Below are 24,281 nucleotides of genomic sequence, written 5' to 3'. Positions count from 1 at the left end.
GTTCCTCTGTAGTTGTCCTTTTGACTTTTCAGTTATTCTTTATTGCAGAGTTCCTGGCCTCCTTACTTTAACAACACATCGGAAAAGAGAGTCTGTGACCTTCACCTATGGGGGTCCAAAGCTCAGTTAATGAGCAGCATTCTGGGAAATGGACACCAGCTCATTTGCCCATTTCCTGAATTGTTTCCAGATGTCAGCCATCAGACAGCTAGCCCTAAGTCATGCATGTCCACGTGAGTGTGTGGGGACCCGGCAAAGCAAACCCCACTCTAACTTCTCTCTTGCACTTTTTCCTCCTCCGGCCTTTTCTTCAGTGAACAACAGAAGCAACACTTGTTTTTGCAGGCTGTCCCTATTTGCACAGCCTAACTGACTTTCCCTGTAACTTGCTTGGAAAATGCACGTGGATCTCCAGCGACATAGCCATGGAAGAACCTGGGATCCCTTCTGGGGATGCAGACTCCTCTGCTTTTAGTTTTAGAGTTGTCCTGGAGCTCTGTGTCTCACTCTGCCCAGGGAGAAAGGAGCTCTGACCCTGGACTGATAGGGTGCTTTGGTGGAAAGAGGAGGATGAGGTTTTAATCTGCCTCCACTCCATCTGGGACAAACACAGCTAAGGGGTGGGAGCAAAAGATCCACCCCTAATAACTTTGGGCTTTCTGCATGTCTAAATGGTGGGTTGGGTTCTCAGTACTGCACACTTTGAGTCTCAAACACTGGGCAAAAACTTGATCAGATGTCAAGAAAAAAATTTAAAATTGTTATCATTTCAGAATCTATAGCTCAATAACTTCAACACATGCAAGTGTGCAGATGTGTGGTATGTGTACACACAAGTGTGCAGGAGTATGGTATGTGCATACACACAAGTGTGCAGGAGTATGGTATGTGCATACACACAAGTGTGCAGGTGTGATATGTGCACACACACAAGTGTGCAGGAGTGTGGTATGTGCACACACACAAGTGTGCAGGTGTGTGATATGTGCACACACAAGTGTGCAGGAGTATGGTATGTGCATACACACAAGTGTGCAGGTGTGATATGTGCACACACACAAGTGTGCAGGAGTGTGGTATGTGCACACACACAAGTGTGCAGGTGTGTGATATGTGCACACACAAGTGTGTAGGAGTGTGGTATGTGCACACACACAAGTGTGCAGGTGTGTGATATGTGCACACACATAAGTGTGCAGATGTGTAGTATGTGCACACACACAAGTGTGCAGGAGTGTGGTATGTGCACACACAAGTGTGCTGTTGTGTGGTATGTGCACACACACAAGTGTGCTGGTGTGTGATATGTGCACACACGCAAGTGTGCAGGAGTGTGGTATGTGCATACATGCCAGTGTGCAGGTGTGTGGTGGGGAACAAGTAAGGGTTGTATTTTATTTGGGGTATTGGGGATTGAACCTGGGACCTCATTCAAGCTAGGCAAGCTCTTTACCACAGGACTATATCCCCAGCCCCAGAGCTATACCTTATTTGTTTAATTAATTATTCTTGTTCTTTGAGACAGGGTTTCTCTGTGTATCCCTGGCTGTCCTGGAGATTGCTCTGTAGACCATGAACTCACAAAGATCCACCTGCCTCCACCTCCCGAGTATTGGAATTAAAGGCATGCACCACCACCACCACCTGGCCTTTTTAAAAATTTTTTTCATTTTAATTTTTATGTGCATTGTATCCCATGGAACTGGAGTTACAGACAGTTGTGAGCTACCATGTGGGTGCTGGGAATTGAACTCAGGACCTTTGGAAGAGCAGCCAGTGTTCTTAACCACTGTGCCATCTCTCCAGCCCCCAAAACTGTATTTGAAATGTTCCAGATATACTCCTGTTAGGCACAACCATCTCCCCTCATCAACTGTCTTCTTCTAGAGATTTCAATTTGCGCTGTACTAAATTCATTCAGAGTGCAGACATGGTTTGTGTAGGGTCAAAAGACCCCACGAGGAGTAGTGAGTGTTTGTGTATATGTGTATACAATGACTGCCTGAGTTAGTTCATACCTATCTTGTAAAGCCATTATCTTTTATCTTTTATAATGTTTTATCCTCCAATTGTGCATATTTGTACATCATATGCCTATGTACAGAAAGGAAATAAATAAACGAGAAGACTCCAACCTCTCTCCATAGCTCCTATTACCTGGTGCAATGAACTCCCATGAACAGAGTGGTAGTTCATTTAAGACTCCCGGCCCTGAAAACACCAGACAGGTCCAGTACTTGGTGATGGTCATGACCTGTCTAAAGAAGCCTTTGTAGTTCTCCGCCTTGGAGGGGTCTTTTCCAGTTAGGTATGGATAAGCACCTCTATTCTTCAAGCTTACAATCCCAGACTCAGTGCCCGAAAACAGTAACTCACTGCATTCCCTGGAACTCCCAGCTTGCTGGGAAGATAGCAGGCAGACGGTCCTGTGTTCTCTGGTTCTTACCCTGTGCCGGACTGTGTGTGTGTGGGTAAAGCCCAGGTATAGAATCAGGAACAAAGACCCAGGATCTATGCTTTAAAAACAGCTCATGCGGCCCGAGTGCAAAGCGCCGGAAGCGGGAATTGGAGAACAGCGGAGCGAACATGCGGGGCGGAAGGCAGAAGCACACGAAACATAGCTGTACCCACAAGGAGCCATGCTCACACTTACATGGTGTGGTCTTACACTACCTTAGTTTGCTTTAAGCATTCCCGTCATCTGAGAGTGTGGGAGGGAAAAACAGAGTAGTTAAAAGTAAAGTACGTTAAGAGCTCAGCGCCATCTTCTTGAAGACAAAAGGCAACATTCCTGTTCAGAATCCCATTCACGCGTATTATGGGGGAGAGGTTTGTACCTAGAGAAGGCTCTATCCTGAGAACCAGACGCGGGAGTCATTCGTTGGCCCTGATCCTTGCTAGCTGTTTGACCTTAGACAATTGTTTTATCTTTCTGTATTTTCATTTTCTTATTGGCAAAAGGTAGCACTTACCTTGTGAGGGGAGGATGCCCTTGAGTGACACCCATAAAACACTCAGGACAGTCCTAGTCCATACCCAGGATCCTCTAAGTATTCAAAACAATGATACCATTGCCAACTGCGTCTTTGGCTTCCTTAGGCAACACAGTTGAGACTTAAGGAATAAAAATACACAGAAAGCCAACTGACTCAGAGAATTTTAGGTATTCAGTAAGAAAACCCACTCAGGAGAGGACAGAGTAAGAATGGTGTGGGGTGAGAAATAGTTGTGTGTTGTTTGAGTTCGTTGAGGGCATTACTTCACATTCTTGATTACCCCTGAGCAATTCAGAGTGGGATCTGAGGAATGATAACTGAAAACCAATTGTATACACATAGATCAATTAACCTGAAAACCTGGTTCATACCCAGTAATTCGAGCTCTATCTACACCTTCAGGTTCTGTGCTCTGGACAGAGGAGATGCGGTTTCTGCATGTTCAGTTGCTTGAATCCCGTGCTTTTCAGAGAACTGCTGAAAGGTGCCTGCAGAGGCAATGAGCACCTCTTGCTGGTCCAGGCAGACAGGAGGGTAGCCTCTGTCTCCACGCTCTGGGAGCCACCTAACCGGCATTCACCTGACTTGGCAGGGTGTGCAGACCAAAGAGAAAGAAAGGGGCTCTGAGAGGGAGGTGTCGTCTTAGATTAAAGGAAACTTTCAAGCAAAATGCCCTTGAATGACCTTGATGAAGTGTGACTCTACTCACCACCCCTGGCAGCCATGGTGTGGATCTTTGACCTATGAGCGTGGCATGGCTGTGTAGAATTCAGAACAACCGTGGTCACCCTCATAAAAGACTGGGCTCAGTAACATTCCCTCACAGGAGGAAGGGAGGAGTCACCAGGATGCACTGTTTAGGGGAGGGAGAGAAGATCCATAGGTTGTAGCAATTGGTACATTGATGTGCTTCAGTCAAACTGGCTCGCTGAGCTAAACTTGGGGGGAAGCATTTCTTTAGTTTGTCATTCTCTGCCTAGCTGGGGTAAGCAGATAGACTCCCATAACTCACAGAACCAGTGCTAGTTTGGCAGTCCTGGTGTATGATTCGTCTTTCACTTTTTAAGTGATCCCCATTCCCCCACCTCCCAGTGGTGTGCTTGCATATTTGCCCTTCAAAACTAGGTCTTGTAAAACACCCAATGGAAATAGCGAGGATCCCCCAGTAATGAGCTGTCTGTTTCATGTGTTCCAAGGATATTCAGTTCCTCCCTCTTCAGTGTCTCTGGTTTTACAGACTCCCAACACCCAAACTTTGTATGCGGTCATCTTCTTGATTCTTTTCTCATTGTTATTTTACATATCACTGGTCCAAGGAAGTTTTCAGGATAGAAGATCTAGGCTGTTCTCCAAGTTTTTCGCAATGTAAGAAAGCATGGGATTCCTGTGCTGGCTCATTTTTTGGCATATGAGCAAAGAGACTTGACTTTTTAAAGTTGGACGCTAGAACCCGTCCTTCACATGAAATGAAAAGGAACTGTAAATTTTCAGCTGGTGTACTATAGAAGGAAAGGAAAATGGAGAACATATCAGAACAGGTGAACTGCAAGCTGTGTCTCAGGAAGCCAACTTGCGCCCTGAAACAGACATGGCTATCTTGTTCAACATTAATAAAACCGTACAGGGTCTGTGCCTACACTGTGATGCCTAAGAAGACCACTGCTTCGAGCAGGGTTTGAGTCTTGTTTTTTTTAATATTTATGTATTATGTATACAATATTCTGTCTGTGTGTATGTCTGCAGGCCAGAAGAGGACACCAGACCCCATTACAGATGGTTGTGAGCCACCATGTTGTTGCTGAGAATTGAACTCGGGACCTTTGGAAGAGCAGGCAATGCTCTTAGCCACTGAGCCATCTCTCCAGCCCCCTGTTTTGTTTTTTTTCTAGGCAATTGTGGACTCCCAAGTCCATGCTCTCTTTTCTGATGCAGCCTCTCATGATGTTAGGCACAGCGTGCCTCTTGATGTGGGAGGGGCCTAGGGTGGCTGTGATCACAGCTTCATGGGTACAGCACAGAAGCTGGCTTTTAAAAGACATGGTCTTAGATCTTCCCAGTCACAGGCACTGTGTCAAGGACATGGATTACATTACTCAGGCTGCGGAACACAAAGAGACACCTTGATTTGCTTGACACCTTTCTGAAGGGATTCTATTTGTGCCATTAGAACGTGGCTCAGGCAGCAGACACACAGGAAGAAGAGACAGGGGTGACTCAAAGAAGCAGAGGGACTTTTCAACCTGAAAAAAAAACCCAGGTCTAATAATGAATTGATGTTTTCAGAAATAATGACTTTTAAACAGGATTATTGAGCAATTAGTCAAATTATAGTTAGGATGGGAAATAGGCGATTTCAAAGGGAATCATTAAGAGAAAGCTTATTGTGCTTTGCCATTTTCATCTTGCATCATTATCCTGCATTTTCTTCCACATCAAATGAAGGTCATTATTTTGGCCAGTGATAGAGAGGCAGGTAGGTTTTTGTTTGTGGAGGGTACAAAGAAGCTACATCTCTTGGAGTATTAGTGAGCTTCTTAGCTCCCAGGGCACACCTGGAGGTCTGTAACCATTGATGCAGGGAAGACAACCCTTGGCAGCATCATCAAATGCAGGATACATTTTAGTAAAGTGTTCGGTGGTAGTCACTTCTGAGTTCTGTTCTGGGGTGCAGTCCATTCCCAAGGCAAGTCAGAGGTCTCCCCAGGTATTAACTGTCAATCTGACAGAACCCAGAGACACATGGGAGATGGGCCTCTTGGGGGGCTGTCATACATTAGTTGGGGTGGCACTGTGTTCTTACTGGGATCCTGGACTGAATAAGTGAATAGGGGAACTGAGAAGAAGCATCCTTGCATGGATTGTTGCCATTTCCTGGTGGATACAATGTGAACAGCTCTCTTAAGCCCCTGCAAGTGTGACTTTCCCTCTATGATGGAGCAGTTAGATGAAACAAACCCTTTACCCCTTAAGATACTTTTGTCAGGGTAATTTTACATGTTACCATTACAGCAACAGGAAGAGAAACCACAGCAGCAGGCATTGGCTGTTTCTATGGAGGAAATAATAGAACAGGTTTCACCACCAGAGGAGGGCTGATGCCTGGGTAGCCATGAGAGTCTTTCTGTGTCCTATGCTCATCTCATCACAGTGGTTGACTTTTTTATTTTTAAAGTTTTATTTTATTTTATGTGTATACCTATTTTGCCTGCATGCGTGTATATCCATCACATGCATGCCCCATGCTAAGGAGACATTAGATTCCCTAGAACTGGAGTTAAGGACAATTAGGAACTGCCATATGGGTGCTAGAAACTGAACTTGGATCCTTTGCAAGAGCAGCAAGTGCTCTAGACCTCTGGGGCTTTTCTCCAGGTCCATAAAAACCTTGTAAGGGGTGCACAGACTGATCCAGGAGGACTGCTGCTTGGTGGCGGTTGGGAGCAATAAAGAATCACTCTTAGCCCCCTGTAAAGGTAGTGTAGGAAAGATGAAGTATTCGTGGTGCAGAAGAGGAGGAGAAGTGGGGAGATGAGGAAAGAGGGATGATGTGGGAGTCCCCTCTGTGTGTTGTGATTACCATTAATGAATAAAGAAACTGCCGTGGCCTGTTGATAGGGCAGAACTTAAGTAGATAGGGAAAACTGAACTGAATGCTGGGAGGAAGAAGGGCAGAGTAAGAGAGATGCCATGGGGCCACCGCCAGAGTTAGACATGACGAAGTGAGTGGCAGTAAGCCACTGCCATGTGGAGATACACAGATTAATAGAGATGGGCTAGTTTACGATATGAATTAGCCAGAAATATGCTTAAGCTATTGGCCAAACAGCATTGCAAATAATACAGTTTCTGTGCGATTATTTTGTGGCTGGGTGGCCAAGACCAGTGAACAGCCCCCTCCCCCAACAGAGGGAGGATCAGTGTGGGAAGGGCAGAGCAATCTCTCTGCCTGTGCTGGATGATGGATGGGGCCCTCCCTGCCCTTCCTCATCTCCAATCTTGCTTTCTCTGACACCAGGAATGGTGAGGTTGTTTTCCTGTGATATAATGATAGCATTGGAAAGGAACATGAGGCTCTCATCAAGAAAGTGTAATTCTCCATGGTGAGTACCTTTTTGAATTATAATAGGACACGAAGTTAGTTGTTGCAGGAATTATTTTGAAGATACTTTCACTTTTATAGTAGCGCTAATAATAAGAGGCAGCTGGAAAGCGTATTAGGCTAGTGGTCACTGAGATTCATGAACTAGGCAGAGAAAGGTAACAATGACAGGTCTGCACACAGGAAGAGACGTGTGGGAAGGGAGATTCCTCAGAGTTCAGGAATAGCTGATGTCAGCACAAGCCCGCATAAAACACAATACGTATTGTAACGGCGTAAACGAATGCAGACAGATTGTAAATATATATATATAGCTTTAATGGAGAAATAGACTTACAGAACCACCGTTCCCGCGGAGACCAGGAAAGCAGAAGTGAGTGAGGTGAGCAAGCTTGCCAGATTTATAGGTAAACATTAGCCCGAGGCGAACACACCCCCTAAGGGGCGGGACTTATCCCTACAACATATTAGACTTCAGAGAGGATGGGGCTGGAGCTCAGTGCTTAGATAGCAGATAGGAGGTCTTGGACTCGATCCCCACTATCACGTTAAGAAGAAAAAAAGACATCAATCACTGTCCCTGTTGGTCTCATCTACTTTCCCCAATTTCCTTTAAAGTTCTTTGCTGCACATTCACACGGAGAGGCACAAGAAAGTGTGCTCCTGAGACACAGGCTGACTCTGGCTAATTGACTCAGATCCAGCTTATGCTGAGTGTAGATGGAGAGACTCCGAGAAAGATTCCACCTTAGCTATGTGGTCAGCCTCAAAATAAACTTCTCTGTCCCTGTAGGCTTTGAAAACGATTCCTCAGACCATGGGCCTCTGAGAATTCTCACCGGAAAAGACATCTTTTATTTTTATCATTGGTAAGGTAAAACAATACACATTTCTTTCGCTCCAGCCAAGACAAAGGCAACAGTGAATAGAGTGTGTCTGTCTTTCCACCGTATGGAAAATGGGAGATGGTGGTTTTTGTTCATTTGTTCTTAGAAAAGGCGTAGTGAAAAGATAGCTCCTTGCAGAAAGACAAGGAATATTTATGTAGGTTAATAACTTAATACTTTATATAGGTTAAGCCCTGATTTCTTGGATAAGTTTTAAGAACAGTTCTACACCATGTTGATAGAATGGGTAACACTTCTATTTAGTAAGGTTGCGTAGATTCTCCAAAGCAGTACGGTAAGTACTGAAGGCTAGTGAGGAGTAAACATTCATTTATTCAAACATCACTTATTTAGAAGCAGAAAGATTATGAGATTAAGACTAGCCTGGGCTGCATGGCAAAATTCTGTATATTAAAAAGTCACTTACATAGCTGGGCATGGTGGTACATACCTTTGATTTCAGCACTTGGGAAGCAGAGACAGGTGGATTTCTGTGAGCTCAAGGCTAACCTGGTATATATAGTGAATTCTAGGCCAGTAAGGGCTACAAAGTGAGACACTGTCTCAAAAAATATCTCTTGCTTTGTTTCCAAATAATGCCTGTCAAATGATATGATACATGTTTCAAAGTGTGGCACCTGAAATCTTACATGGGCATTGTAGTCAGCCTTAGTTTAAATTTGGTATTTTTTTCTTTGTGTCTTAAGCCAAATTATTTAATGCCAGTAAGGTTCAGTTTCTTGCATTCAATTGGAGATAATGTTAGTACTTACTTCATGTGATTATTATGAGGATTAAATGACATAGAATGCAATGTAAAATACAGTCAGTTTTAGTGACTACAGAATTACTGAAGAATATTTAGGGATGGGGTGTATTTCACTTATTTAGCTGGCATGAGAACCTGGGTTTAATCCCCAATATCATAAATAAAAGTATGTAACTTAATGAAGAAGATAAATCCATTTAATCTACACTTCTCACCACAGAAAGAACTTATTTGACTGGCAATAAAGTGAAGTTACAGGAAACCAGGGGTGTACATTTAACCTCTGTGTGGTTTGAGCAGCTATGGGTAGACCAGATGTCCCTGTCTGTAGCCCTGCCATCCTACAAATGACAGTTGAGAAATCAGAGGGACAGTAAATGAACAACCAGTTTTGATGGTTAAGGATGACACATGATGATATCCAAGGGCTTTCATTCATAGAGGAGTAGGCTGCCAGAGCTGAAGTACTTTTTCAAACTTTAAACCAAACCAACTGTTTAAGAAACTGAGGTCAGAACCAGGGGTTCCTGATTACACATCTAGTGTTCATTGTGTACATTTCTTCAGAAAACAGAAATCTTCACTATCATGAAATGTTGGGAGAGATGTTTGTTTACCTTGCTATTGTTGAACTGTGGGATTATTCCAAACATATTTTCAGAACCCAAATATCAGAACTGGTATGATTTTCATTTGTCCTGAGGTACCAAACTGCTATCCTTTGAGACATGTTCTCAAAGTGAATAGTTCTTATCCAGCTCTGGCAGCTTTACACACTCCTCTCCCTCTTACTCAGCACTAAGTTCAGTCAAATTGTTCTTTCCCCATTCCTCCTCCTTATCTGTGATTGATCGATTGATCAATTGGTTGTTGAACTTGCTCTTCCATCCACCTGGAATTCCTGTTGTCAAACCAGCTTCTCAACATTGCAGACGAAGGAGGCTACATCAAATGTCTTCTCTGAATGAGACCCAGGGCAGTTACTTGGTTGCTGTCTAGCATGTGACCTCTCTTAAACTCTTTGCACAACACTTTTCATTCTCAGAAATGTCCTTGCCATTAAAACATTTTCATTGTCTGTTTCTCTCATTATACAACAAACTTCTATAGAACAAGATTTTTGCTTATTTGGTTCCCTACTTCTCATTTTCTAGAATCATGTCTTGCACATAGTAAGTGTTTAGTGTTCACTGAATTGACCCGAATGAATGAACTCATGTGTGAATGTGTGGGTTCCCCTCTGGGATCATACCTAGTCTGTGCTTACCTTCTTGCTGGTGCTGTTCATGTCTATATAGACTCTCAGACACTTTAGTAACACGTGAGGCATCAAGAGAGAAAATCTAAAAGTCCTTTAGTTTTTAGATAGAGCACACAGAAAAATATGTGGGTAAATTAGACAATGTTTAAGGGGTAGCTGTTCTCATTCTAGTTGGTGAGAATCAGTAAGCTGGTGTCTAAACGGTTAAGTGCCTAAATGCACATAACTAATAAAGTGAAGGGCCAGGCTTTGAACCTAGGGTATCTGGCTCCAGAGACTACACTCTTAACTGCTATATGAAATCATAGTGGGAACTGTAATAGTGAAAAATAAATACAAGGTAGGCCAAATGGCTAAAGGAAAATAAAAATGTCTGAATGCTTATTGAAAATGTAAGGATACAAATTAGGCTATAAGTATCTCCTATTTGCATCAAATTAAAAGGTATCTATCTCTACCTTCCCAAGGCTTCAGTGACCTGAAAACATCAATAGAGATGAACACACTTTGCAGCACTAGAATTCTAATACAGGAATTCCTTGGGCATGTTCTATCCAATTTATCATCAGAATTAAGCTGTCCTCTCTGCATGCAGGGCCAGGCAGGACTTGCTGAATGGATTATGTACATGTGACTTGACTGATAAAAGTCAGTGGAGTGGTGGAGGCTGTGAGCCGGCTTTTGTTTACCTACCCTGTGTTCAATGACAAGGGTTCGTTTATTTCCTGGCAGTTGGATTTGCTATCTTGGTCCTCCCTGCTCAGGTAGACCCCAGTAATGTCTAAAAGACCTAGACAAACAATTCCAAGACGTAAATGATGCCATGGAATATGGATGTCAGGAGCCAGAGGCTGGGAGTCGAAAGAGAGGGATGATTCAGAAGGAGTTGGAGGCTGGGATCTGTTAGAGTCAGGACAGGTTGCTAATTGAGTTATCCTTACTGTCTTGTTTGACCTTTTCACCATGAAACACTGAACAGAAAGATCCTAAGGCAAAATGGTGGCCTACAGGAGGGAAAGAGCTGTCTGAGCTGTTGTTTTGTATACAAGGGATAACAGAGAAGAAAATGCTTTAGGTCTCAATTCACTAGTTAAGCATATTTTACAGGGATGTTAGTCTATGTTGCCTTTGAACAGAATGACCACTGTTTGTGGAGAAGTCCATCTCCTTCAATCTGTTCACTCAATCTCTATAAACTAAGGTCTCAGAGTGTGTTCTTGTCACCAAAATTTGGCCTTTTACAGTTGTTCCTTTTCAATGGATGGTGCCCTGTGAAGGCCATTCACATTTCCTCATTGAACGATGGCCAATATAAGTAGCCTTAGATTTTTAAAACATACTTTTCATTGATTCTTTGCGGATTTCACATCATGCATCCAATCCCATTTATCTCTCCATTCCTTTGTATCTGTTATTTGCCCTTGCAACCTTCCCCCAAACCTCCCAAAAGATTAAAAGAAAAAAATCTCATCATGGAAGTTGTAGTGTGGCCGAGTGAGTCACACAGTACACCCTTTAGTTCATACATCTTTACTTGCAAGTGCATGTCTGATCACATTCTCTCCAAAATTTCTTTACACCTGTTGGAATGGAGTGAATCAAAATTTCTAGCAACCGGGAGAATGAAGAACTGTACAGACCACACTTTCATGGAAAGAGTCTCTAACTAATTTCAGTTTCACATTATGCATGGATAATTCATTTTTCATTAAGAATAAAAGCACAGCTCAACGGTATACTACCTGGACTTAGATAACTTAGATAAGAGTGTAAACTTAAACTTTTCTTGCTATGAGTTACAGGAGAAAATTTTAAAAAATCAACTTTTTATTCTTCCCAGTGTTTTCGTAAAATAGATTTTCTATGTCATTTGTTGTTCAATCGAGTTGCTTTTGAGAATAAGGTGGGTGTTATTAATACTCATACCAGATCCCAGCTGTCCTAGGTGAACGAGGATAAATATTCAATCTATGCAAAGGAAAGCCACCTATTCTCCTCTATACTTTATGGGAAGCCAGAAATCCACAATTTCAAAGGTGCTAGGCCCATTAGCACTCTCCATGGTAGAAACAGGTCCTTTTTCTCTGCTCTCTTCCTTTAGAGTCAACAATTTTGCTTCCTTTTGGTGGTAGACCCTTAGTGACATCTCTTTGTGAGTCTCTGAGTGAGGCTGTGTCATCTGCCTTTGGAATGAGAACTAGGCATACTCGTTGGCACCAGGCTTGAGCTAAACCATGGTCTGAATCTTGAGTCTGAGAATGGGCCTCTGCAGCAATCATGCTTTTCCATGTCCTCTGTTTATCTAGTGACTTCTTTACTGCTCTGGGTTTTGAAGAATTGTCACACACAGCAGTTGGGAGACAGGAGAACCAACTGGTTGTGCCCTCCTAAGGAGTTCTGGATGTACCACCTGCGGGGAAGGACTATCAGAACATGGTTTCCTGGTTCTGTGCCCTGGGAACATTGATCCTTTGCTGGAAGGGCATTGGGTAGTTCTTGGTTTAAGATATGAGGGCACTTGCTAGGGTAGTGGTATTCCCCCTGCCCATTCTGTGAGCCTGGGCTTTTGACCCTCTTACTTGCTAATTCAGGGAGCAGAACCTAATTGAATATGGTGGCACTGTGACCCAGGGCCGGGCCTCTGTTTGTGTGCTGTGAGGTCAAAGAGCCCTCAAAGTTGGACAAAAGAGAGGGCTTGATTATCTCCAACCTTTTGATGGGAGTTCTGCAGGACTGATCCATGAGCCATCTATAGAAGGAGGAAACTGTAAGGGAAGAGTACTTAACTATGGAATTGTCAGGCCATCTGCATCCTCTAGGTCCCCAGATCTATGTTATTATGGTCATTGTGAGAGCTACATCCCAAGGAAGTTCTAGTCCTGAGAAGACTGTTCAAGACTTGTTACAATAAAGGACCTGCCTGTCTGAGGTTGAGAGATCTGATGAGTCCAGGACAGCTTCTCTAACATTTGCAAAAGCTACTGTATGGAAAGGGGGGGTCTCACTTCCTTTTGTTCAGTTTCCATTTGGGGGAATCAGCATAGTGAGATAATTCAAGTGTTTTCAAAATAGCTTTAAAAATAAGTTAAACCATTATAGTTATCATGCTCCACGTGTTTTTCTTTTTACTAGGCATGTTGTACACCACCAAAGTTCTAAAATCTTATTTTCTTCTCCTTATAGTGTTGGGGGGCACTAATATGTCAAGCTAAAAATTTTCCTAGTTCCCTTTGAAGACAGGTGTGTCCAGAGAGTTATAAATAAAAGACTGTTGAGTGGGGAGACCCAGAAAGACTCTTTAAAGGATGCTCACTTACCTGAGAGACAGGCTTATTTTTATGTTTCCCTTTTCTTTCTGTCTGGAATGCTAATGTTGTATTTGTTCACTGTTTTAAGATTAAGAAAGTGGTCTTGAGACTAACAGCTATATATACAGGCAAGAGAGGAAACTATCGAAGGCAGCAGAGGCATTTCTGATACTGTGGGGCCTTCTGCCAAATCTCTCATTAGATTTCACATTATATGAAAGAGTACCAATCTCTACTGTGTTATTTAGACTTTTGTGATATACATAGCTCATTCCATCTCAAAACACTCAAGTTATTTCACTTACCCACCAGAAATTCCAAATTACACATCTTTGCAGCTTCTAGTGGGTTAAATAGCTTGTCTAGGACCACTGAACAAAAGGGGACCAATCTAAGCTTTGATCCTTGGTCATTCGGACCCCAAGTTCAAGAGCAGCTAATATGTGACAGCCAATTCTCTATCAGTTCTTGCAGACACTCTTGTTGTCCAAACATGCTTTAGTTTATTGGTTCACTGTTGCTGAATGCCCGAAGTCATCTTGAGTGGGGAGAAGAAAAGGTATTTGTACCCTTCTGACCCCAGTCCCAGGTCTCTCTGTGCTTAATTTGCCTGTCTATCTTCCCCATGCCTTTCTCCCTCTCTCAGATCCATATATGTCTGCTGGAAGGGGACAAACTACATGCCACCCTAGTCACAAAGCTAGAATAATTCAAAGAAGACAAGAGACAAGTCATCTCTTGGGGGCCTGTGCTTTTCCAGCTCCTAAATCTTGTGTGAACAGTTCATTAGGGTCTCTTTATCTCTCCCCTCCACCTCTCCTTTCAGCTTAGTGGTCATGTCAGCAACCATGTAGGTAGATTTATAGTTTATACTTGTGTGCTCTTTGAAACGGAGCGAAAAATTGAAAAGCGTATGTCAAGCCCATTCATTTACAGACACACTCAAGACCAAATTAATTTTAAAGCATTTATGGGCTCTTTTATGTTTTGAGTTTTGCTTTATAAATTTGTAGTGATCTTTATGATAGAATGTCTATTTCAAGGCAAAGCCATTACACACTGGGAAATATAATTTTATACAAGACATTCTGGGATTAACTACATCATAGGGTGGGAAATGAATCTTAGAATTGAGAAAATCTCATTCTACTTATTACACTAAATGCAATCATTTGATGTCATCCGAAGTTCTCAGAGTCCTAAGTCAGCTGGAAAGACCTTAGCAGTTAGATATTTAGAAATGGAAGTGCTGAGGTGTAGCGCAGGTAATTGACATGAGGATGAGGGCTGTACTGGGCCCAGACCCTGGGCCCTCAAACACTTTATGCAGAAGATACCTGTAGTAAGGAGGCCACTCGTTTGGTTCCTGGCTGCCCGGCTAGCTTAGACCTAAAATAACCACTCAGAAACTACATTGTTTAAAACACTTCCTGGCCTATTAGCTCTAGCTTCTTATCAGCTAGCTCTTACATTTTAATTGAACCCATCTCCATTAATCTGTGTATCACCACGTGGCAGCGGCTTACCGGCAAAGTTTTGGCATGACTTTGGCGGCAGCTCCTTGGCATCTCTCTGACTTTGCCTTTCTTTCTCCCGGCATACAGCCTCGCTTTCTCTGCCTAGTTCTGTTTTTCCCTGCCATAGGCTCAAAGCAGTTCCTTATTCATTAACCAATAAAAGTAACACACAGACAGAAGGACCTCCCGCACCAGATACCTGTAGCAGTAAACACAATTTACAACGAACCATTTCTTCTTTCTCTGAAATAACTATCAAGCTTGGGCATTACTAGTAGCATTCTTCACACTGTGCTCAGGGCCTTACCTATGTCCCAAGTGCACACCGGTGCACACCGGTGCACACCCTGTGCATCTGTGTATCACATACTAGTGTGGACTATAATGCTATTGTTGGCCATGTCTAACATGACTTCCTCACGTTGACTGTGGTTTTCTGGGTTGAGGACTCAATTTCACTCTGGGTTTGTATTTGTCACATGGTATAACTCAAAGTCAGTCACATGGTAGATACTGGGATAATGAACAATTGGAATGAATCCAGGTATAGGTGTAAACCTATATTATTATCCTGCTTTAAAATATCACACTGACAGCCCTCTCTCTATCCATCTGTTCTGTTTGCCTTAACCCTTTGCTGAAGACAATAGTTACTTTGAAACACTGGTCCATCTGGGATTCCTCCAGGCTGATACGGTCTACTTGGTTTTGGGGTATCATAAGAGTTCTGGTAGGCAGATAGCATCTTCATGTATGTTAGAAAAAGCCACCCCTTCTTTGAAAAAGAATGACTTTGTCCTGGTTATAAGCCAGGAGAAACTTTAGAGGGACACTAGGCAGTAACTAGGGACCTTTTGTGTTGGTGTAATTGATAATTGCTACTGGTGGCCAGAGGACAAGGATGCTACTTAATGTCTTACAGTGCATAGGGAAACCTCTCGTGGAGGAATGAGCTGGATGAAAAACCTTGCATCACAAACCCAGAGTAAAGCTGGGGTAAATTTCATGGATTTGTAAATACCTGACAAAACATATTATAGTAAGTTGGCATGTCCCGCATCAGATACCCACTTACACCACAGCCAAGATAAGGTTTTTCTGTGTAGCCTTGGCTGTCCTGGAACTCCCTCTGTAGACCAGGCTGGCCTTGAACTCACAGAGATCTTCCTGCTTCTGACTCCTGAGTGCTGGGATTAAAGGTGTGCACCACTGCTGCCCGGTTCTGTTTTATATATATATTTTTAATGTATCAACATCATGACTCTGGATTTGTCAACAGCTATGCATTTCTCACCTTTGGGATAAACCCTTCCAACAGTTTCACTCTGGATCACAGCATGAGTGGGGGTCTACACAGCATGAGCGGGGGTCTACACAGCATGAGTGGGGGTCTACACAGCATGAGTGGGGGTCTACACAGCATGAGTGGGGGTCTACACAGCATGAGTGGGGGTCTACACAGCATGAGTGGGCATCTATACAGCATAAACGGGGGCCTAAACAGCATGAGTGGGGTTCTACACAGCATGAGCAGGGTCTACACAGCCTGAGTGGGGGTCTACACAGCCTGAGTGGGGGTCTACACAGCATGAGTGGGGGTCTACACAGCATGAGTGGGCGTCTACACAGCATGAGTGGGGGTCTACACAGCATGAGTGGGGGTCTACACAGCATGAGTGGGGGTCTACACAGCATGAGTGGGCGTCTACACAGCATGAGTGGGGGTCTACACAGCATGAGTGGGGGTCTACACAGCATGAGTGGGCGTCTACACAGCATGAGTGGGGGTCTACACAGCATGAGTGGGGGTCTACACAGCATGAGTGGGCGTCTACACAGCATGAGCGGGGGTCTACACAGCATGAGTGGGCATCTACACAGCATGAGCGGGGGTCTACACAGCATGAGTGGGGGTCTACACAGCATGAGTGGGGGTCTACACAGCATAAACGGGGGCCTAAACAGCATGAGTGGGGTTCTACACAGCATGAGCGGGGGTCTACACAGCATGAGTGGGCATCTACACAGCATGAGCGGGGGTCTACACAGCATGAGTGGGGGTCTACACAGCATGAGTGGGGGTCTACACAGCATAAACGGGGGCCTACACAGCATGAGTGGGGGTCTACACAGCATGAGTGGGGGTCTATACAGCATGAGTGGGGGTCTATACAGCATGAGTGGGCGTCTACACAGCATGAGTGGGGGTCTACACAGCATGAGTGGGCGTCTACACAGCATGAGCAGGGGTCTACACAGCATGAGTGGGGTTCTACACAGCATGAACGGGGGCCTACACAGCATGAGCAGGGTCTACATCACATGACCGGGGGTCTACACAGCATGAGTGGGGTCTACACAGCATGAGCGGGGGCTTACAGAGTGAGACCAGGCTCAATCACTAGTCTCGCAGGAACCCCTGCCTTCTGCCTACAAGGATATAGTGATATAGCTCAACACACTATTACATTCAAAGGCCCCCTGCTGCCCTTTTCTTCTTCCAGGAGACATTCTATCCAAGTTCCAAGTTCTAAATCCTTAAGCTTTATGAAATAACCCTCTTTTCTCCCAGAGGTTGATGTTTCTTTTTTCAAAAAAAAATTTCCTTTATATGTGCAGGTGTTTCACCTTCATGTATACTTGTGCACCACATATATGAGTTGCCCGTGGAGGCCAAAAGAGTGTGTTGGATGCTGGGACTGAATTCCAGATGGTTGTGAGCTGATATGTGGGTTCTGGGAATCTAACCCAGGTCCTCTGGAAGAGCATCTGGTGTTTCTTAACTACTGAGCCATCTTTACACTCCCAATTAAATTTCTCAATATAATCAGGCAGCTATCATCATCCTACAGTCTAGGCAGCTGAGTAGCTCTTAACAGCCTTGGTGAGTTTACTAGCCTTTGATTGCAAACTTAATCTGTGTTTGTGAAGTGTCCTAACTACATCTTCTCTTGTGCAGCTTCTTGCATTTAAATATGTTTCACTTGGACCCGGAAGAACTGGTGATTTTGCTCAGTATCTGTCATCCCCGGCTTTCCCAACTCTGTAAGTGCTGTCCTTGTCCCTTTGGACTTCTAAAGACAGCAGATGCAGTGAGGGCAGTGAGCTGAGATGGAACACAAGTTGTGGTGGATTTCCATACTTCAACATTCCACTTACATGGATGCGTTTAAAAGGGGCCAGTCTTCATTTTCTAGAACTTTGGGCACATATGTTTCTATTTCCTGGGACTTGAAGGTTTTGTTCTTGCTGGAGAGTAGCAGACACAGGTAAATGTACTTGAGGGGCACTTGAGAACAACAGACTTCTATACTCAGCCTTTAACCTCAGAGAGAATCTAAGTACTGCTGAATGGGAGCCCTTCGCATCTCTGCTTGTGTTCCTGAGCACAAACAGGGTGGAGGCTCTAGAGGGTGGTGGGCGGTGCTATTCCAAAGTGATTCAGAGCCTGAGGAGGAGACACAGCCTACCCTTGTCCTCACCACTTAGAGACATGTGTTAAAACCCATGGCTTGGACTTTCTCAGGTAATTGCTTCATGTCACATAAAAAAAAAGTGAGCACAATAATGATGGGAGTTTTAAAAAGCAGAAAACATGGAATCGAGATGAGTCTCAGGAATATTTTGGATGTTTTATTCAGTAAATGAACACTACAGAGTTAGCACAGAGACAGGAGACCTGTCAGGTGTTTGAAATTCTCAGGGAAATGGAAACAGTTTAAGGAGAAACACTGGATGTATCTTTTTAGGTGCCTCTTCTGGGACCAGATCCTGGAGAATCTTAAGATCAATGTCAGGAGAGATTGGTTACAAAGTTAATGGTTTGTTTTCCTAAACAGTGGGATTATTCTAAAGGATGGAAGGTATTTCCTCTATCCTCTGGAGTGCGTACAGCAAGGACCTTATAACCTGAAAGCCTTTGCTACCTGGGGTGGGGTTTAAGGTGTCCCCCTCCAACTGTGATCACTGAGGCAGGGATGCTCAGCCTGGCTGGGTGTAAGGGGAGCTGCTTGGTGGAGGGAGCAGAATTCTCCATATCTGTGGGAGCATGCTTCTGCTATATTTCTCTCCATGCTGGACCTTTGTGCTTTTCTTAGGAACTGAAGGAAGGGAACTTGAGGTGAGCTGCTTAGGATCCTGGGAAACACCCAGCCATTAGCTTATTATTTGTGCCACAGGCTTCAGCCCAGCTGGACACCCCACCAGCGTAATCTGTTTGGTTTGACAAGACGTGGTTGTTAGCTTGTGAAAACATATCCTTGGCATGCAGCTCACATATCTTTATGCATCTCCCTTTCTCTAATCAAAACTTGGAGAGGCGTTGCAGCCATTCAGAGGCTGAGCAGAAGCTCTGACACTTTAATCTGGAACCATGGTACATTATTAGCGCTTGGCTCACCCTCCTCATTCATTCGCTTTTCCCCTCCCCCCAAAGACACTGCCTGCACATTTGTTTTTTACTGAGTATGATAAATGGGCTTGGCGTTTCCCACTTCTGGATTTTGCATGCTCTGTGATAGCACTTTCATTTTCCAATTTTCAGATATAACAAGTCCAGATGTGTGTGAATGAGAAGGTACACACGTCCCAATGAGCTCAGCTTCCCTGGAGAGAATTCTGCAAGACATATAGCGCTCAAATTGAGGGATACATAGGCAAGAGAGTAGAGATGGAACTTTCTCACTCATTAAATAATAAGTCACAATTTGTTCATTAAACAACAACAACAACAACAACAACAACAACATTATTTTAACCCTGGTGTAAGTAGGAACTGTTTGGTAGCTAAGCTGTGTGGATCTCTATAATGTTTACAAATGTTTGTTCCTTGAGGAATTGTCTGAGTGCCCTTAAAAATACAGGTTGCTGTGATGGGTTTATAAACGTGGCCCGAATCCCTATTAAAGTATATAAACACCAGCAAGCACCACCATAATTGACTGGAATCTTGACTGTTGTGATTGCTTTTCAGTAAGGCCTTCCCTGTGAATGGCATTTAAAGTGATTGATCTGGCTGCTAGGACTTGAGAGCTGAGACACATACATTATAAGAATGATTCTCCTGCTGGTATCTTGTGCTTTTTTTTTTCTTTGAGAAGGCAAAGGCACAGGCTTTTTACTCTTGGGATATTGAAACATAATTCAGAAGCTAAGGTCAGAACTTGTCTGTATAATCTGGTGGGAGGCTGCTGAGCAAGGATGAAATGTAGGTGGTTGAGAGAAAGGCATTTTCTTCTCTAAATCTAAATGGTCAAGAAGAACGTTTTGTGTGTGTGTGTGTGTGTGTGTGTAAGAGTGTGTGCGTGAGAGGGGTGTGAAAGTGTGAGTGTGTGTGATTTCAGGCGTGCTCACCTATATGGGCACATATGGAAGCACCTGGCTAACCTTGGACATCTTCCTCAGTCATTCTCCTGTGTATTTTTGATCTCCCAGCAAACCTGGGATGCACAGATTCACCCAGACAGTCTGGTCAGAGAGTCCCTGGAATCTGCTGGTCTCTACTTGACCCTCTCAGTACTGGGGTTACAGACTCACCCCTCCACACTCACTCAATTTTTATGTGGTTGCTGGGGATCTGAACTCAAGGGAAGACGCCTGCACAGCAGGCATGTTGTCACCATGCCATCTCTGCAGCCCTGGAATACATTCTCTTCAAGACAGATAAGGGCAGAGGACGTTTGCGTGGAAGTGAGCTGTAGGGTGCATTGGTGAATTCCTAGTGGTGAAATGATAATTTCAATGGTTGTAAATAGGCGCCATTTCGCATTATTAATAGAAATGAAAACATATCTCTTATCATTTATGTGATTTACTATTTTTTTTAAAAGCAGGATCAAGAAGAAAGATTTTTGGTTACATTTAAAGGGATCAAATTAAGTTGATTTTAAATCCATTTAGTAATGCTAGGAATGATTTGGGCTTTACTTAATGCTTGGAGTCATGCAAAATAAACATCATGAATGATGGCAGGGAGCCATGACATATTTTTCTTCGATTTCTATATTACTATAAATTATAAAGGAACTTCTTCTATGCACCTAGCTTATGATGAGAGGAAGAATCTTAAAGTTGGTATTGGTATGACCTGAGACAGGAAAAGAGAAGAAAGCCAAAATGTGGATGGTTACAGTTGAATTGCAAAGATCTTAGTTTGTGTAGGGTCTTTCTTTTTTGTTAGTATAGATAGCATAGCATAGCAGAGAAAGAGTGAGAGAGAGAGTGAGGGGGGCTTTTAAAATGACATTATCATATTCAAAAACACACAAACAAGCCCAAAGCAAACAAATTCTCAAACCAACACACAGAGAGCAAACATTACAGAGGATGTGGGATGTCTTCTTTGTTCTTCTGGCTTTGATACAGGCTTTTCTCTTAAGTCCTTTTGAATATCTGAAATTTAGGCCACTGAATACTTTATAAACAGAGTGCTATGATGACACTCTCACCTTGGCTCATGTGTTTAAAAATATCTGTGAGGTAACAAGTAACCAATGTGCAGCACCTGGTTTGAAATCACAGATGCACAGATATTTGGATAACTCAGGCAGCTGCTCTCTGTAGGCAAGGAATTCTATAAGCAAGTCTTGGATTCCAGGCACAGCATCTTGCCCATGTTGATTGCAACAGTTCTGGTAGATTCCACAGAGGGTGGTAAGAGGACTCTTGTTGAAAGTGGTAGAACGGGAAAAGGACCCACCTTACGTCTCTGAGGACATTAGGTACACCCAACCCTAGAAGCGTTGTAATGAGTTGTGTTGTCTTTACTGGCTCAATATAAGTTTCTTGCTATTCCCTCACTCTGTTTCTTGCTTGGTTCTTGTCATTGTCATTATTCTACCTCCCTTTTTAAACAATTAAAGTTAAATTTTTATTTGTGTATATGCGTGGGTCACAATGTCTGTGCAAAGGTCAGAAGATTACCTGTGGAGGTTAGTTCTCTCCTACCATGTGGGTCCCAGGGACCAAACTCAGACCATTAGATTTGGTGGCAATCCTCTTTGCCTTCTAAGCCAGATCTCTGATTCTTTCTTAAAAAAGTGTTAGTGAACATGCAATGGTAAGTCACTAGTGACATGTGCCTATAGTGTACTTGAAATGTAGCCAGGATGACTGCTTTGAAAATGAACCATACTTCAGCTTGGTAAATTTGAATTCAAATAGCCAGTCCTTGGTCTAAGCGCTTGATATTGGAACAGAGTTTTAACTAAATATCTAAGATGAGTCAACCAAAGGAGGATTTTAAGTACAGTTGACAGCGTGGTACAAGGAGGGACTGTTTGGCGGAGTGTTCATTGGATGAGACTGAACAAAATGTTCTGAGGGAGGAGGCTTCTGTGAATGCTGTCAGTGAGAGTCTCAGAAACACACACACACACACACACACACACAAGCCATATATGCATGTGCACGTGTGCATTTACACACACACACATGGATACACATATATACCATTATTATTTTCCTCAGGGATCTCTAAACATCGAGAATGGGGAACAAGACAGTAAAGAGTATTCTATTCACCTAAAGACAAGCACTCAAGTGTTATAGAAGATTCAGAAAAAGATGGGTTTCAGAGACGGTTGAGAGGTAAGATCATTGAAATAAAAAGAGGCTGTTTACATGAGAAAGGAAGTCCTGCTCTTTTTTTGATTTGGATGGGCAGGATCAAGGCAGCAGGCAGATCAACTAAGTAAGGAGGAGAAACTCTTCCTGGGTTGAATGCTGTGGGTTGAAGTTAAAAAAATAGTTGGTATCTGGTACTTGGTACAAGGACTGGCAAACTTGTCCTAGTTGGTATAAATAGGAACGCAAAAATAATGATCTAAAGACATTGAATGAAGTGCCTAGAGAGGTAGAGACAGAGAGGTAGCAGCCTCATATCAGGGAAGGATCCTTGTGGGCCATGGTGACCAGGGTATGATGGGGCTTGGGCTGAGTAGAAAGTGGAAGAGAGGAAAGAAAACAGATCCCCAGGATGACAGGAGGAGCTGGTCATTTGAAAATTAGGTCATGATCAGAAATGAAGCCTGAGCCAGAAGATGAGGGGAAGGCAGAAGATATGGCAGGACAGGCTTGGAAAATCGATTTTCTTGACAAGTACGGTGGTGTTAGAACAGTCCCAAGGGGCCTGAGGGGAGGAGTTACTTGTGGCAAGGTGAGTTCTCTCCACACCTGGGAAAAGACTGTTTATGTCATTGCCACAGTGGTTCTGACAGCTACTGTGTGCCTTTGAGGGCTGGCGCTGACTTTCATTTTATATGTGAGTTTCTCCCCAAATCAGCGCAACATTTCAGACACTAAGAGATTAGCCCAACATCTTTATGCAACTGCCCAGAGCAATTGAAAGAAGGATTTGGAAACCATATCACTATAGAGGATGAAAATTAAGATCAAAGGTGATGACTTAAAATCTGAGGAGACAGAATAGGTGTCACTAGCCATGTGGTCTTCTTATCTTTCTGAGAATTTGTGTGTATGTATGAAAGTACCAGTTACAGGTCATATTTCTCTCCTGAAGTAGACATTATACTGAATATTATATTTCCCTGTGGGGTGGGTCAGCCACGTCCGTAGCCCCCAAACACAGAAAGTCCAATTTTGATCTGTATGTATTCTTTGCATTTTTTTTTCACTAGGCAGTGTTCATTCACCCACATTAGCGTAGATATCTATAGTTCCTTTATTTCTCCTGTTCTACGGTACAATGCCATTGTAGTAGTTTCTCTTTCCTTTTGAGATCATGCCGTCCTCAGTAGCTTCTGAGAATAAACTGAAGTTCAGATGTAAGCATTCTAGATCACAATGAAAATCAATTACCAAGAAAGCATTATTAGTCCCTCTCCAAATAAGACAGCAACAAAAACAGGAAGGAGGCTCATGGTGAGTCATGAAGAGAAGCCCAAGTGGCTGTGATGGCCACTCTTGAATACCCGCCATTGTCCCATTGTAGAAACAATCCTTTGTATTATTGCACTCAGGTTAACAAATTCTATTTGGTAGAGCATATTGATTCTGAAGACTCACTGTAAAAACCCTTCATCCTTGTATGCACTGCTTTCTCTTACAGTGATATAATCCTCCAAGAGGTGACAGCATTAAGTACCTTCATTTTATTTCAGAGGATCGTGAACTAAAAGTGGAAAGAATTTTAATGTATGCATTCATTTATGCTAGCACCGGCAAAGACTGATGCTTAGCACCAGCGTGGCATCTGTCATAATAATAATGATAATTGCTAATGACTGTAACAGCCAGGGCAAAACATGCTGCCATCTAGACAGAAAATGATGCCACCACTGCAGAGTCAGTACCCTGTCTTTTTTTGACCATGTTTTTTCTTTTCATGATTGAGAGTGAATGTGTGTACGTATCAGTCTTTGCTTTCTTGGTAAGCCTTCATCAAAAGGAGGCAAGGTGCCTTTTTTTTATATAAGATTTTATCCT

The 24,281-nt window shown here is 43.2% G+C and overlaps 1 protein-coding gene across 3 annotated transcripts in view; it reads right to left on the bottom strand.

Moving 5' to 3' along the window:
- Positions 1-24,281, bottom strand: part of LOC121434808 (LHFPL tetraspan subfamily member 3 protein) — a 399,674-nt gene that overhangs the window by 31,031 nt on the left and 344,362 nt on the right. Inside the window, exon 3 of one of the 3 annotated variants that reach the window (XM_041633782.1) lies at positions 2,654-2,701. The exons of 1 other annotated variant lie outside the window; for it this stretch is intronic. In XM_041633782.1, coding sequence (XP_041489716.1) covers positions 2,685-2,701 — 17 coding nt within the window. In that variant the 3' untranslated portion in view covers positions 2,654-2,684. The remainder of the gene's footprint in view (positions 1-2,653; positions 2,702-24,281) is intronic. One more of the 3 variants, XM_041633783.1, reaches the window with a different exon arrangement.

Source organism: Microtus oregoni, unplaced genomic scaffold (genome assembly GCF_018167655.1).
Source record: "Microtus oregoni isolate MIOR12 unplaced genomic scaffold, Mior012 000044F_ref0000062, whole genome shotgun sequence".
Taxonomy (NCBI): Eukaryota; Metazoa; Chordata; class Mammalia; order Rodentia; family Cricetidae; genus Microtus; species Microtus oregoni.
The sequence above is the reverse complement of the archived record's forward strand: the minus strand, read 5'-3'. Positions and strand labels throughout refer to the sequence as shown.